The 15,916-nt window shown below is 41.3% G+C and overlaps 1 protein-coding gene across 2 annotated transcripts in view; it reads left to right on the top strand.

Moving 5' to 3' along the window:
* Positions 1-15,916, top strand: part of SLC4A4 (solute carrier family 4 member 4) — a 282,976-nt gene that overhangs the window by 144,321 nt on the left and 122,739 nt on the right. For both annotated transcript variants that reach the window (XM_008157468.3, XM_054728471.1), the window contains one exon: positions 5,180-5,256. In XM_008157468.3, the coding sequence (XP_008155690.3) occupies positions 5,180-5,256 (77 nt within the window). The remainder of the gene's footprint in view (positions 1-5,179; positions 5,257-15,916) is intronic.

Here is a 15,916-nt window from a genome sequence, read left to right as displayed (position 1 = left end):
TATTTTCTTTTTTGTTACAGAGCAGTGGTTTGGAGTTACTATTTAATCTCAGCGCTAAACAGACTAGCTGAGTTGAATATCTGCCCTCCCCCCTCATTTTTTTCTTTATGAAAATAAAAACACAAAGATATGTAAATTTCATTTTTTTGGGAACATCTAAAATTGGAAACCAAGAGCATTTTTACCTTAAACATTTTTAGTGATATATTGCACACAATTGGCATGGAAATAGGATATATTCTTTGAAGTTATACTTTAAATTTTCTCTTCATTGGAAGTGAAGTTCACGTGCTTTTTTATGTAAATAACATAGAGAGACCATTTTTTGTTTCCTCAGAGGCAGTGAGATTTGTATTAAGAGATACAGCTTTAAATTATGTTTTTACTACTTGCTGTGTGATCATAAATTTAACTGCCTTGAGTTCATGTTTATGTTAAAGTGGTAATAACAATACTAACCTCAAAGTGTTTATGTAAGAATTAAGATAATGGAAGTTCAAGTACCTAGTACTAAAAAAGATTAGTTGGTCCTTAATCTTAGATACAGACATTTTCTAGCAGATTTGTTATAACAACCAGGGCAGGGGGGAACCATCAGTGAGTCATTGGGAGACAGAACATATTAGTATGTATTATTCTGAAACTACATATTGTTTTGTGGTCCCAAGCAGTTCAAATAATACCCATGGCTCTAAACTTTCTGACATTAATGCCCAGATTCATTTAAATGTCCATTACCTGTAAGTTACCTTAGTTATTTTTATGCTAAAAATATTATTTAATGCCCAGCTGGCATGGCTCAGTGGTTGAGCATCGACCTATGAACCAGGAGGTCAGGGTTCAATTCCCAGTCAGGGCAAAATAATATAAATATATATTTTAAAAATATTATTTAATTATTAGTAAGAATAAAAACCCAGTTTATCTCATAGCCCATGTGATCTTTGTTTTACCTTGTTCCTAGGTTCTCTATTGGCTCTTTATAAAGGTATGAGGTGTACATGTGGCAATATATGTGTCATTACACACATATTTGCAATTTTATCTAATATGTACACTATTTTATTAAATTTTTTAAAAATATGTTTTTATTGATTTCAGAGTGAGAAAGGGAGAGGAACAGAGAGATTAAAACATCACTGATGAGAGAGAATCATTGATTGGCTGCCTCCTGCACACCCCACAGTGGGGATCAAGCCCGCAACCTAGGTATACGCCCTGACTGGGAATCAAACCATGACTTCCTGGTTCATGGGTTGATGCTCAACCACTGAGTCACACCTGCCAGGCTAATATGTACACTTTTACATATCATCCTCTTCCTATGCTGTACACTCTCCTCACCCCTTTTTATTTTATCGAAGAGATATACTTGCAGAGGATTTTATGAATTGCTACATGTGTGCTAAATAATAAAAATGATTTTCAAACTTAGTACAGAATGCAATTAGTTTTTATAGAAGACAGTATGTACCTGCCAAGTGGGTACTTAGAAAATGAAATTGTTTTTGATTGTGTGAAACTGCTTGAAAATGTGATTCTCCAAAGCTTTCTTTTTCTTATGGCAAGAAATCAGGGATATGCGAATTCATTCTAATTAATGCACACCAGGCTGGTCCTTCTTTTTCTTCTTTTTCTTTTTTTTTCTTTATAAAAACCAACACATAAAAGCCCAAAATTTCTTTGGACCAAGAACAGTTTTAAGACATCTGTATGCCCTGGATTTCAAATTGGAAGTGCCTGCTAGTGGTAGCTCTGAGTAAAGGAATCACCGCCTGCACAAGTGGTAGCACGCTTTAGGGTATCCTTGTAACACACCTTTCTGGGACAAGGAGACATCTTCCTCTGCTACTCCCACTCACTCAGGACTGCAGTATAATGAGTTCACATTATAGGATAAAACTCTAAATAGAAAGCACTGGTTTGTTCTGACAATGCATCTTATTGAATGTCAGGTGCAAAATATTCACAATAGAACGTTGTTAGGGACCTGTTGTATAACAGCTTTTGGGTTTGCTAAAATGCTGCACTCAGATTTCTGATTCCCAGATATAATTTGGTTTGTCATCTCTTTTGGCTCTTGTCCTTGTCTTTTTGAATTGGGTGGTATGTTTCTGGAAAAGGCTAATTAAAACAGTGAGCTTCCAAAACAAAGTTAGTTATTTACTTGATAGTGTAGGTGATGATTTAGAGGAAAAGCCAAGTATGATCATTTTTGTCTGTTTATGTGGCAAGGATGCTAATTTACTGATTTGCTTGAGATAGGACAGTTTGAAGCAGTAGCTTGGGGGGAGAGCAAGGTTATCAGAACTGCCACGCTGGCTACTTCAGCTTATTTAACCCCCTCTCAACTCTGATTCTGACTGAATCAGAGTTACCTTTGGTTAAGGTAACTGGTTAAGAGTTACCTTTGGTTAAGGTAACTGGTTTATTTAGAGCAGTAATTCTCAAACTTTAGCATGTTTCAGAATCACTTCCAAGGTTTGTTAGTGCCCACGTTGCTAAGCCCCATACCCAGAGTTTTGATATAGTTGATTTGGGGTGAGTCCCAGGAGTTTGCATTTCTAACAAGTTCTCATGTGGTGCTGATGCTGTTGGTCTGGGGCCACAGGTTGGGAATTGGGAAGCATTTGTCTCTGGTTCAAGGTGTTAGGGTATAAGGGTGAGGAATTTGTTAGGGAGGGAGGTGGGAAAAGATTGAAGAATGCTGATCATCTCGCTTAGGGCTTACCTAGAAGTGTTGACTTTGAATTCTTCTAGGGTATTACAAAGTTAAACATTAGGGAACATTCCTAATTTTACTTTTAAATAGTACTTTTATTAATGAGAAAAGTTAAGTTTACGAGGGACAATAGAGTTGATTATTTCTTAACACTGGCCTCCTTTTCCCCATCTGGTTCCTTCCTCTTCCTTGGACCTGTGCCTCTTCTTTCCCCATACAATACAAATATAGATAGCTGTCTTTCAGAAATGAGAAATGATGAGACAGTAGATGAAGTTTCTTGGAAAAGTGGTGACATCAATTAAGATTACCATCATAATAAAGACCTTATCATTTGGCTTCTACGTATTCAGATTTTGCAGCAGTTAGTGCAGTACTTGGGGTGAAATCTACCTTTGCAGTATTTCCAAAGCAAATCAGTGAGTGAGTTTAGGATATTGCCCAGGAAATTTAAATTACTTAATGAAAGACTGCTTTCAATTTATTTCAGTACTTCCACTTAATACAATTGCTTTATAATTAGAAATTAGTCTTATCTAATCGCTTACCTAAGCTACTTTTAACTTATAATTTGTATTTCTAAGGCTTCATTGACATAGGAGTATAGAATTTAGACTTCTTTACTTACTCAGGTAGACTTTTCATCCATTTACTTCAAATAACTGGTTTTATTTTTTAAGTATAAAGTGCAAAATTATATCTACCTCTTACCTGTGCGTTTCAAACCCAACATTACCTTGGAGCATTCATGTTTGTACCTGGTATTGCTTGTATCCAGTGGTGTGCGTGCAGTTCAAAGAAGAAAATGTGGCCTTCAAAGAAGTTCTTTTAATATTGCCCGTAAACATTTTTTCAGCTCTTACTTTCCTTTGAAAAATGCTCTGTGCTCAAATTTTCCTAGAATAAAATAACCCACCAGGTAAAGGCTTTCAGAGACCTAGGACATGCTTACTCAATGAAATGCAACGGAGTGGAAAGCATCTTGTCTGTCAGCCCCAGGAAATTATGATTTCCCTGATCTAGTAGTTAAAGACAGTTACATAATTTAAAGAGCTGCTGGTATATACACATTAAATTATTAGGAGTAAATTGAAATCTTTTGTCAAATTCTGTGTTGAAGTTTTGATCAGAAGGAATGAAAGTCTGTAATAAATAATTTTTTGGAAGCAAATGTGAAGCTGTGTTGGGACTTCTGTACTTTTTCCCCAACCCTTGTCCTCTTGGTGTGAAGACCAGCCTGAGTCAGACCATTGAGGATTAAGGATGAATGCATTACTCAGCACCCTGCAGGGGTGGGTCAAGCACCCTGGCTTCGAAAAGTTACTGTTTTGCTTAGTAAGCATAGAGATTTCAGGTCAACTGCAGAATGAAAGTTCAGTATTGTGTTGATTAACACAGTCTACCTGAAAATGGTCTCTCACTCTTCCAGACGTCCTTCCTCTCTGTGCTTGTGTAACAGTGTCTAAAATCGTTGACTGGATTGCCAGTGGACGTTACCTACAGCAGCTGTGTTGCCAGAGAGCTTGGTTCCCCTGAAGCATTCCTGATGGAACCATCCTTTGACTTGAATAAGGAGTTTGGCATGTTAAGGGGGAAGAAGGGACACACTTATTTTAGTCTGCCAAATGGGAATGCAGGAACTAAGGGGAGCCTGTGATAATACTATTTTGAGGCAAAGAATGGGGATTCTGGATCAGATGCCTGAGAAATATTCTTTTTTTTAAAAAATTATATTTTTATTGATTTCAGAGAGGCAGGGAGAGGGAGAGAGAAATAGAAAAAATCAATGATGAGAGAGAATCATTGATTGGCTGCCTCTTGCACGCCCCCTACTAGGGATTGAGCCCACAACCCGGGCATGTGCCCTTGACTGGAATGGAACCTGGGACCCTTCAGTCTGCAGGCTGACACTCTGTTCACTGAGCCAAACCATCTAGGGCAGGATAAATATTTTGATTAAAATGTTAGCTAGAGAAAGGAACACAGAGAGCTTTTTGTGTTGATTGGAATGAGGGGTGTCCTAGGAAGGACTGCAGAGGCCTGGGAGAGAGGACAGTAGGCCTGAACCTGGGGCCAGCTCTGCTGACAGGAGAAAGAGCCTGGCTCTGCAGGGGAGAGGAAAAGGAAAGGGCACCTGGTAGGTTAGGATGTGTGTGAAAGGACTGGGACAAAAACCAAACCAAACCAGGAGTACATTTGTTTTTTTATGCCTTTTGTTTTTGATGTTTCTTTCGAAGTGTAACTTATCTTAAAATAGAGACTGGCAGTCAGACTTCAACTAGTTATGGGAGACTTTTCACACTTTCCCTTTAACCGTGTCTGAGCTCCAATCTTTATCATAGCTAAAGCATCATCACCATGTCCATCATCATCTACTAGTGTTGATGAAATATACAACCAGAGTCTCTGTGCTTTTGAGAAGAAGTCTTTAATTAGGATTTGCTTTTGTTTTTCCAGGTAGCCCAGCCCTGACCCATAGGAATCTGACTTCTGCCAGTCTGAATGACATTTCTGATAAACCTGAGAAGGACCAGGTAAGCAAAGAATTCTTGCTCCTTTGAAATGTAAGACTAAATGCATATCTAGAAGATGCTGGGGAAAGATAAGAAATGATAGTTCCCTGACTGAAAAGAACCAATATGTGTAGATGGGGTTTTCGTACTTTTTCTGTGGGAAGAGGAGGCTGTCTGTGAAAGGGATTTGGAGTTCAGAACCCAAGAATTTGAGTCATGACTTCAGCCTTTGTAGATGAAGTCCCTTGGGCAATTTATTGTAACTATAGTTATATTAGCTTTAAAATAGTATTAATAATCCCTACCTCAGGGTTATTGCGAGGGTTAAATGAAACACTTTATGAAAAAGTGCATTGATAAAGAAAGAACTAACATTCTGGCAATTGTTCACTCTTGGGTATATTTTTGGCAAAGGTAATGTAGTTTTGTTAGCTGTAGATTTGTCTATTAAAATACATAGTGGGTAGACTATTTAAAATGTAGAGCAATTAGGGTTTGAGTCTCAATTTTTTTCTTTTAAAAAATATGGTAGAAATTGGGCCATTTTCCAGTTGGGAGAATATCCTGGTGGATAATAGAAAATGGTGAGCAGGTATAATTTTGCATTGTGCAATAAAAACCAAAACCAGTTGTGTGGCCTAAGTGGGTGAAATTTTTACCTGAATAAATAAATCTGAATTGTACATTTCTTCTTTATGAGGATGCATCTCTTTAACTAGCAACATTTGTAAAGAGTACAGGAAAGATGGAATTCATGTTCTTTCTTGTACATGAATAGATCCAAAATAGCTTTTGGATTCTTCCTTCTCCTTCTCACCAGCAGCACCCTAACAGGGCCATTATCATCTCAGACTGTGTTGCTAGAAAAGCCTTTGGAGCTAATTTCTTGTCTCCATTTTCTCACAACCTAACACACTTTGTAAAGTATTGTCCTTCCATTTCTCCCTTGGATTAAAAGCTTGTAATGGCTTCCTATAAAGTTAAGTTCAGAATTGTCTGTATGACTTTTAGGATGCTCTGAAATCCCATGTTATCCTTCTTATCTTAATTTATTTTTGTTCCCTAGAAGAGGGATGTTTTGCTTTGGACAGGCCTAATTTCCTTCCTCTTTACATTGAGATTAATTCTTGACTCCTAGTGCTACTCCTCCTTCAAATGCTAATGTGGATAGCTCTCCTCCTCTCCCTTTCCTGCCTCTTAAAATGATGGGGAGAAGATCATTAAATATGGAATACAGCAGCAGAAAAGGGAAAACTCAGTCCACTAGGACTTATTGAGGATTTCCCTCAACACTATTTCGCACATCTTGGTTCCACTCAGTATTTATCAAACAACATCTATATATATAAAAGCCTAACATGCTAAGTGTCTGACCATTTGGTCAACCACTCTACCAGTGGCTATGATGCGCACTGACCATCAGGGGGCAGACACTCCGACTGGTAGGTTAGCTTGCTGCTGGGGTCCGGCCGATTGGGACTAAGCGAGATGGGCTAGACATGCCCTGGAGCTAACCTCCCGCAGTCCCTCCCTGGCCTCTAAAATATTTTTTCTAATTAATTTCCTTTCAATGTGCACTAATTTGTGCACCAGGCCTCTAGTTTTTAAAATAATAGTTAATATTTATTGAGCATTTATTATTGGCCAGGCCCTAAGCTAAGAATTTATGCATGCCCATTACATAAGGTTGGTACAAATGAGGAGATTTAGACTTAGAAAGATTAAATACATTGTTCTAAATGGTGATTTTCACTAAAGAAGCAATAGGAAGTCTCAAAAAAGACCACTTAAGGAATACTCCCTAGAAAAGTACTTGGCTAAATAAAATATGGGCATCAGGGGCTCAATAGCGATGGTTTACATTGTAGACTTTCAAGGGCCATTAAATTGAAAAGAAAAAAAAATATATGGGGAGTCAACATAGATCCACAGTTCTTATATGTCATATGTGATTGTTTTCTTTTTACAAGTTTATCAGATATGAATTCAATAGCATCAACTTTTTCTGGCTCTTGATTTTGATTATTGTTCATACTGTATGGCAATAGAAGTGGAGAAGCCCTAAATCTATTTCTTATTCTGTGGGGAAACTGAGAGGAACAGTAGCAGATTAGATACGTGATTGTGATCTAGATATGAGATGGTGATTGGTAAGAATTGTGGTACCTTCATTCATTCATTCCTTTAACTAATATTTTATTAAACAGTTATGCTATGCCAGCCTCTATGTAAGGTATCAAGCAACACCAATTATGAGGTTTGCTGGGGGTCTTGATTTTAGATGACTCAGAGTTAGGAATATCTGGTTGACATACTCTTTGAGGAAGGCTTTTTTTTTATTAGGGACAGTTCTTCTCTGGAAATTTGTCAATAAGCAGCTGATAAATGCTGAGAGAAATTTCTTACCTTCTTGGGTCTCTTCATATCTGGGCATGTGCAGAAGAAATCCAATGGCTTAAGAGGTGTCTTACACAAGATTTTGTATTATAAGAAATAGGCTGGACATTATATTTCTGGGGTGTTGATTTTACTATAAAACCTGTGTGATGTTGTCCTTGAAACCAGAATCTTTGCTATCAGTGGCATCTCATATTTATGAAGATTCAGAGTAAGATAAAACCAGGGAGATTTAATTCAGGAGTTTAGTTCTTTTTGTTTTCAAAGCCTGAAAATGAGGTTGATGAGGATATCATTATAAGAGCAACTATCTGTCTCCATTTATCTAATATAACAGCCATAGTTAATGCAATGAGCCCTTTATCCTCCCCCCAAAGAGGAAGAATCTCTGTTCTTTGCTTCCCACAAAAGAATTTGAAGAGAAGTTTTGTGACCGACCCATGATCTGTCTATAACCCGAGGTAGAGTAGGAATTCAAACTAATAGTTCTAGTTTCTATTACCACTATTTTAGTAACTTCAAATACAAAGGGTGCTAAGAAGAAAATGGGCTTGCAAAGAAGACAAAGCTATTGCAAAACAAAAACAAAAACAAAAAAACAGCACAACAATCCTGGGCTTTTATTATATCGAACCTGCTTTTCTCCCTTTCTTTGGGTAGGAAAAAAGGTTGCCAGGCTCAAATTTGTTTTGAAAAAGCTTTTATAATTAATTAGCCAGTGTCCTGGAAATGATCTTGGCAGTAAAGTCAAACTTGTTCTGTAGGCTTTTCCAAGTTGGCCCCAAAAACTTTCATCCCACTGGAACGAAAGTTTCTGATTGACTGATTGTTCTGCCTGGATACCATTTGAACAGTTGCGATGGTACCTCCAGACTTCCTGGAGCTATTCGACTTCTCAGTAGCACAAGAAATGGGTTTAACGTTCAGAGTTATGAACAGGAGCCGAATTTCTCATTCTGTCAGCTACATTGTGACAGAATTTGAGGGCATGTTTTTTTATGAGATTCTGTTTTGGGAAAAACAGAAGAAACAAATCTGTGGACTGTACTTTTTCTCTCTGGCTCTGCCAAACCTGTGTGTTGATGATTTCAGTAGCGCTGCCCTGCGGAGAAATGGCTTAAAATAGTTAACAGCAGAAGAAGACCATAGCCAGAATTTAGGTGATTCAATGCTTCAGCAATATTCCAACTTGGATGTTCTATTTATTAAGCAGAAAAACACCTGGGAGAAGTAGATTAAAAAAAATACATCTGGAACTCATCTACTTGTAAATCTACATAAATAATCTCTTCTATTTTGTTGCTATGGATGATTTTTTTTTTCCATTATCCAGTTTTCTTCCCCAATTACCTTATATTGATTAGTTTTTCTTTCCCCTTATATTCGTTTTCTGTTCGTTTAAAAGCGTACAAGTGCCTGGCCGGTGTGGCTCAGTGTTTGAGTGTGGACCTGTGAACCAGACGGTCAGGGTTCGATTCCCAATCAGGGCACATGCCTGGGTTACTGGCTTGATCCCCAGTAGGGGGCATGCAGGAGGCAGCCGATCGATTCTCTCTCATCACTGATGTTTCTATCTCTCTCTCCCTCATCCTTCCTCTCTGAAATCAATAAAAATGTATTTTTAAAATGTGCAAGTGTGGTGGGTGCTTATCATATCTAATAAAAGAGAAACATGCAAATTGACAATGCCTCTGCTACGCCCACAAGCCAATCAGGAGCGAGTATGCAAATTAACCCAACCAAGATGGCAGTGGCCACTGAGCTGGAGCAAGCAAGAAGCTTGGGTTGCCCCCGGCGATGGAGGAAGCCAAGCTTCCCACCCATCCTGGCCAGCCCTGGCCTCCGCTCATCGCTACAAAGTTTCAATTATAGAAGATAGATAAATCCCAGATACCTGCTTCCAGCCGGCCCTGGCCTCCGCTCAAGGAGGCGCTGAAAAAAAAAAAAAGCAAAAAAGGAGGGGCTGGGAGCTTGGGTTGCCAAGGGCCGTGGCCAGCCTGCAAACAGCCATCAGCCTCTCACCCAGGCTGGCCACACCCCCATGAGGTGAGGGTCCCCGCTGGGGGGCTTGGCCAGCCTGCAAACAGCCATCAGCCCCTCACCCAGGCTGGCCAGGCACCCCAGCAGGACCCCCACCCTGATCTGGACACCCTTTAGGGCAAACCAGCCGGCCCCCACCTGTGCACCAGGCCTCTGTCTATACTAATAAAAGGGTAATATGCTAATTAGACTGGGAGACCTTCCAGGAGACCTTCTGGATGTTCTTCTGAACAAAGCCATGGTGGCGGGGCCGAAGTAGAGGCGGTTAGAGACCAAGAGGGGAGGGCAGTTGTGGGTAATCAGGCCAGGATGGGATGGCAGTTGTGGGTGATCAGGCTGGTGGGGGGCAGGGCCGTTGGGGGTAAGCAGACCAGCAGGGGGGGCAGTTTGGAGTGAGCAGGCCAGCAGGGGAGCAGTTGGGGGCGAGCAGGCCAGAGAGGAGGGTAGGTGGGGGTGAGCAGGCCAGCAGGTGGGACAGTTGGGGGTGAGCAGGCCAGCAGGGGAGGCAGCTGGGGGTGAGCACACTGGCACGGGGGGCAGTTGGGGGTAAGCAGGCTGGCAGGAGGGGAATTTGGGGGTGAGTAGGCCAGTGGCGGGGGGCAGTTGGGGGCAAGCAGGCCAGCAGGCAGAGTGGTTAGGGGAAATCAGGCAGGCAGGCAGGCAGGTGAGAGGTTAGGAGCCAACAGTCCTGGATTGCGAGAGGGATGTCCAACTGCTGGTTTAGGCCCAATCCCTGTAAACCGGCAGTAGGACATCCTTTGAGGGGTCCCAGATTGGAGAGGGTGCAGGCCAGGCTGAGGAACAGCCCTTCCCCTGTGCACGAATTTCATGCACCGGGCCACTAGTCAAACATAATGGGTTTCGTTCTCAATTTCATGTGGGTATGGAATTAACTGTGAGGATAAGAAAATCCTTCTCATCATGTTACTGCTTAGCCTTAACTCTCTGGTGGAAGTGCTGTGCTCAGTGTACAGTGACTTTAAAAGGGCTTGACATTTCTTTTCTTGGGTTTATCAATAATGTAATAACATCTCACAATTACACGACCAACCTTAAGTGAAATTGCAGTCCACAGATTGCAGCAGATGTAGTAGTTGTAGAAATGCCTTACAGATTCTCAGGGAGAGATTTAGGGCTCAGACCCTTAGAACTTCTTATCTGGTTATCTTCCATGATACTCATTACTTAGCTAGCTTTTCTGAGATCCTATCCATGGATCTTCTGGTGGAATTTGGCCCAAAGTTAATTTCTAAAGTGTATTATAATCATTTTTAGCACTATCTATTGCCTATTATCTTTAAGTATACTTGGCTGTCTTGATTTCTATTTTTGAAGGCTTAGTCTTTTGCAGAAATAGAGCTTAATGTAAATATTTTGTCAGAGAGTAAGAGGATGAAACCATAAAGCCATATATAAGTTTGAGACTGCTAGCCACAACTGCTTTAAAATGAAAATTAGAAACATTTTGTGATTAAACAACCCTGAATCCTTTTCTGACACATACTTAATATAGGAGCAAGTCAGCTACATTCAGCTGAGATAACATTTCATCGTTTTGAAGATTCCCATCCTAAGGTTCACATAAAGCTTCCCTTAGCATGAATAACTATTTTATTTGTAAAAATATATCTTTACTAGAGGCCCAGTGCATGAAATTCGTGCATGGGGGGGGGGGGGAATGTGTGTGTCCCTCAGCCCAGCCTGCACCCTCTCCAATTTGGGACCCCTTGAGGGATGTCTGACTGCCTGTTTAGGCCCAATCCCACCAGGCAGTCGGACATCCCTCTCACAATCCAGGACTGCTGGCTTCCAACCACTCGTCTGCCTGCCTGCCTGATTGCCCCTAACTGCTTCTGCCTGCCAGCCTGATCACCCCCTAACCACTCCCTGGCCAGCTTGATCGGTGCCTAACTGCTCCCCTGCTGGCCCGATTGCCCTTAACTGCCCTCCCCTGCCAGCCTGGTCATCTCAAACTACCCTCCCCAGCCAGCCTGGTCGCCCCTAACTGCCCTCCCCTGCCAGCCTGGTTGCCCACAACTGTCCTCCCCTTCAGGCCTGGTCGCCCCTAACTGTCCTCCCCTGCAGGCCTGTTTGCCCCCAACTGCCCTCCCCTGCAGGCCTGGTCCCCCCCACCTGCTCTCCCCTTCAGGCCTGGTTGCTCCCAACTGCCTTCCCTTCAGTCCTCCCCTTCTGCCTGGTTGCCCCCAACTGCCCTCCCCTGCAGGACTGGTTGCCCCCAACTGCCCTTCCTTGCAGGACTGGTTGCCCCCAACTGCCCTCCCCTGCTGGCCTGGTCCCCCCCAACTGCCCTCCCTTGCAGGCCTGTTCACCCCCAACTGTCCTTCCCTGCAGGCCTGGTTCCCCCCCCTCCCCCAACTGCCCTCCCCTGCAGGCCTGGTCTTCCTCATCTGCCCTCCTCTGCTGGCCTGATCTCTCCTAACTGCCCTCCTCTGCCAGCCCGGTCACTCCTAACTTCCCTCCCCTGCCGGCCATCTTGTGGTGGCCATCTTGTGTTCATATGGGTGCAGTCATCTTGTGTGTTGGAGTGACAGTCAATTTGCATATTACTCTTTTATTAGATAGGATTGTTGAAAGTATTACAGATGTCTCCTTTTTTCCCCATTGACCCCCTTCACCCCACCCCAACCCCCAGCCACCCTGACCTTCACCACACTATTGTCTGTGTCCATGGGTTATGCATATACGCATAGAAGTTCTTTGGTTAATCTCTCCCCACCCCCCTACCCACCCACCTTCACTCAGATTCGTCAGTCTGTTCCATGCTTCATGTCTCTGGATCTATTTTGTTTATCAGTTTGTTTTATTTATTAGATTCCACGTATAAGTGAGATCATGTGATACTTGTCTTTCTCTGACTGGCTTAGTTTGCTTAGCATAGTACTCTCCAGGTCCCTCCATGCTGTCTCAAAGAGACCCTTCTTTTTTATTAATAGCTATTTCTGTTCACAGTGGTAGAAAAATATAACAGCACCTCCTTTTCTTTTTCACAATTCAGCCAAAAACCTTCTAACTCACACTGAGCACTGGCAGTCTCGCTCCACTCCTCAGAGAAGGTGCAGGGGCTAAGAAAGGCTCAGGTTTTCCGAGGTTAGGGGGCTTGTTGTTAGCATGTGTTCAGGGACCAGTGAAACACTGCTGTACCAGGAGGAATCACATCTGTGAGGACCTGAGGACAAAGGCGTGTTGTGAGGAGATGGTTACAGTTGTCAGATGCCTTCAGTCACTGTAGTTTTCATAACTGCAGTGCGCTTCTTTGTGGTTCAGTGGCTACAGCTTTCCTTCGCCAGGTGTCCTCAATGGGAACTGGTGTGGGCATTGCAATGATTATCTTTCATGTCCCTTTCTAAGGGGATTAGCTTGTCACTTAGGTAAGCAACAGAAATGATGGCTGTCACCACCTTTTCCCTTTCTATAAGAAATTTGACTTTATATAACTTCTCTCCCACCTGATACTCTCTCCCATATTCTTAAAGAATTGGCAATCAGTGGTTATTTGTAGTGTTTGAGACGCACCAATATACTGATTTCAAGAACCCAAGTTCTAGAACCTATGTCCCAATTAAAATTGGGACAGTTGAATTTTCCCATTTTCATAATGCTGTTCTTCTGGGAAAGCCATTTATCTGGATCAGAAGACTAGGTTTTATTTAAAAACAGCTTGAAAATGAACCAGATAATCCTGTCTGAAGTCAATTAAGTTCTATCTTGCATTTTCAGTAAGAAAAAGAGGAGTCTTTTGTAAACTTTAGCATGAAGGTTTTAAGTAACTGTGATGGTGCAATAAATTAGAACTTCTAAATAACCCCATTACTGTATGCTGCTTTGATTTAAACTTGTCCATTCATTTAAAAAATATATTCTGTGCTAGAATGGGTTCCAGAGGTGAATGAGACAGATAAATCTTTTGACTCATGGAGCTTTCCTGCTTTTGGGGGACAAATTGACAATAAACATCAAAACGAAGTAAACAAATGAATAGGATACTTTTGCACAATGATAACTGCTATTCTGAAAACACAGCAAGATAATGTGCAGAGGTACAGGAAAGCTGGTTTTGGGGTGTGTGTGTGTGGTTGGGGGGCGGGAGGTGGCTAGGCAGAGAGGAGAAGACCAGGGGGATGAGGTTTCTTTGCTGAGCAGAAAGCAAGAGTAAAGCCATGAGGCAGGAATGGTGTAGTCAAGACATAAGGGGGAGAAGAAAATCTCTGGAGTGACTGCAGAAAGGTGGCATGTGTGCAGTGGTAGGTGAGGCCGGGGAAGGCTGCAGGGGGAACTTTTCATTTTACTCTGAGTGGAGTGAGACACTATTTTAGGAACTTTACCTGGAGAGTTGTGGGTTCTGATTTACATTTTAAAAAGATCCCTGGGGATGCTGTGTGATAGGATGGAGGAATTGGTCAGTGTTCTGGACCATCTTGTGTTATTCCTATAATTAAGTATTGGATGAGCACCTCAGTGCGTGAAACTGAGAGCTTACAGACCCAACAGCCAGTTTCTTAATGCATTTGCCATAGACGTCAAGATCTTATTGCTATCAAACAAAGGAAGTTCTGTTTCACAGATATTGTAAGAAAGAAAAAGAGTTTCCTAGTTAAAATATTTTCCATGTATTATTGATTATATTAAATTATTAATTAATATTAACAAAATATTATTTTTTAATTGTTTACAATTTTACATATGTCTCCTTTTTCCCCAACTGACCCCCTCCCCCCAGCCATTCCCACCCTGGGCAAGCCCCCACCGCCCCAGTGTCTGTGTCCATTGGTTATGCTAATATGCACGCATACAAGTCCTTTGGTTGCTCTCTAACCGCCCCCCCCTGCCATTCGTCTCTGCATCTATTCTTGTTCATCAAATTATGTTGATCATTATATCCCACATATGAGTAAGATCATGTGATATTTATCTTTCTCTGACTGGCTTATTTCGCTTAGCATAATGCTCTCCAGTTCCATCCATGCTGTTGCAAATGGTAAAAGTTCCTTCTTTTTTACAGCAGCATAGTATTCCATTGTGTAGATGCACCACAGTTTTTTAATGTATTCATCTGCTGATGGGCACTTAGGTTGTTTCCAAATCTTAGCTATTGCAAATTGCGTTGCTATGAACATAGGGTGCATATATCCTTTCTTACTGGGTCAAATGGGAGTTCTATTTTTAACTTTTTGAGGAAACTCCATACTGTTCTCCACAGTGGCTGTACCAGTCTGCATTCCCACCAGCAGTGCAGGAGGGTTCCTTTTTCTCCACATCCTCCTCAGTACCTGTCCTTTGTTGATTTGTTGATGATAGCCATTCTGACAGGTATGAGGTGCTATCTCATAGTTTTGATTTGCATCTCTTGGATGATTAGTGATTTAGAGCATGTTTTCATATGTCTCTGAGCCTTCTGTATATCCTCTTTTGAAAAGTGTCTATTTCGATCCTTTGCCCCATTTTTTTTTATTGGATTGTTTATCTTCCTTTTGTTAAGTTGTATGAGTTCTCTGTAAATTTTGGAGATTAAACCCTTATCTGAAATATCGGCAAATATGTTTTCCCATGCAGTGGGCTTTCTGGTTGTTTTGTTGATGGTTTCTTTTGCTGTGCAGAAGCCTTTTATTTTGATGTAGTCCCATTTGTTTATTTTCTCCTTAGTCTCCATTGCCCTAGGAGCTGTGTCTGTAAAGATATTGCTATGACATATGTCTGCTATTTTGCTGCCTATGGAGTCCTGTAGGATTTTTATGGTTTCCCGTGTTACATTTAAGTCCTTTACCATTTTGAGTTTGTTTTGTGTATGGTGTAAGTTGATGATCTAGTTTCATTTTTTCTGCATGTATCTGTCCAAATGTCTAAGCACCATTTATTGAAGAGACTGTTTTGACTCCATTGTATGCTCTTGCCTCCTTTGTCAAATATTAACTGAGCATAATGGCTTGGGTTGATTTCTGAGTTCTCTGTTCTGTTCCATTGGTCTATATGTCTGTTCTTCTGCCAGTACCAGGCAGTTTTGAGAACCGTGGCTTGGTAATATAGCTTGATATCTGGTGTTGTGATTTCTCCAACTTTGTTCTTCTTTCTCAGGATTGCTGTGGCTATTCAGGATCTTTTTTTTATTCCAGATAAATTTTAGGAGAGTTTATTCTAGATCTTTGAAATATGTTGTTGGTATTTTAATGGGGATTGCATCGAATCTGTAGATTGCTTTGGATAGTATGGACATTTTAATGATGTTGAT

Source organism: Eptesicus fuscus, chromosome 2 (assembly GCF_027574615.1).
Source record: "Eptesicus fuscus isolate TK198812 chromosome 2, DD_ASM_mEF_20220401, whole genome shotgun sequence".
NCBI classification, from domain to species: Eukaryota; Metazoa; Chordata; class Mammalia; order Chiroptera; family Vespertilionidae; genus Eptesicus; species Eptesicus fuscus.
This window is presented reverse-complemented; position numbering and strand designations above follow the sequence as displayed.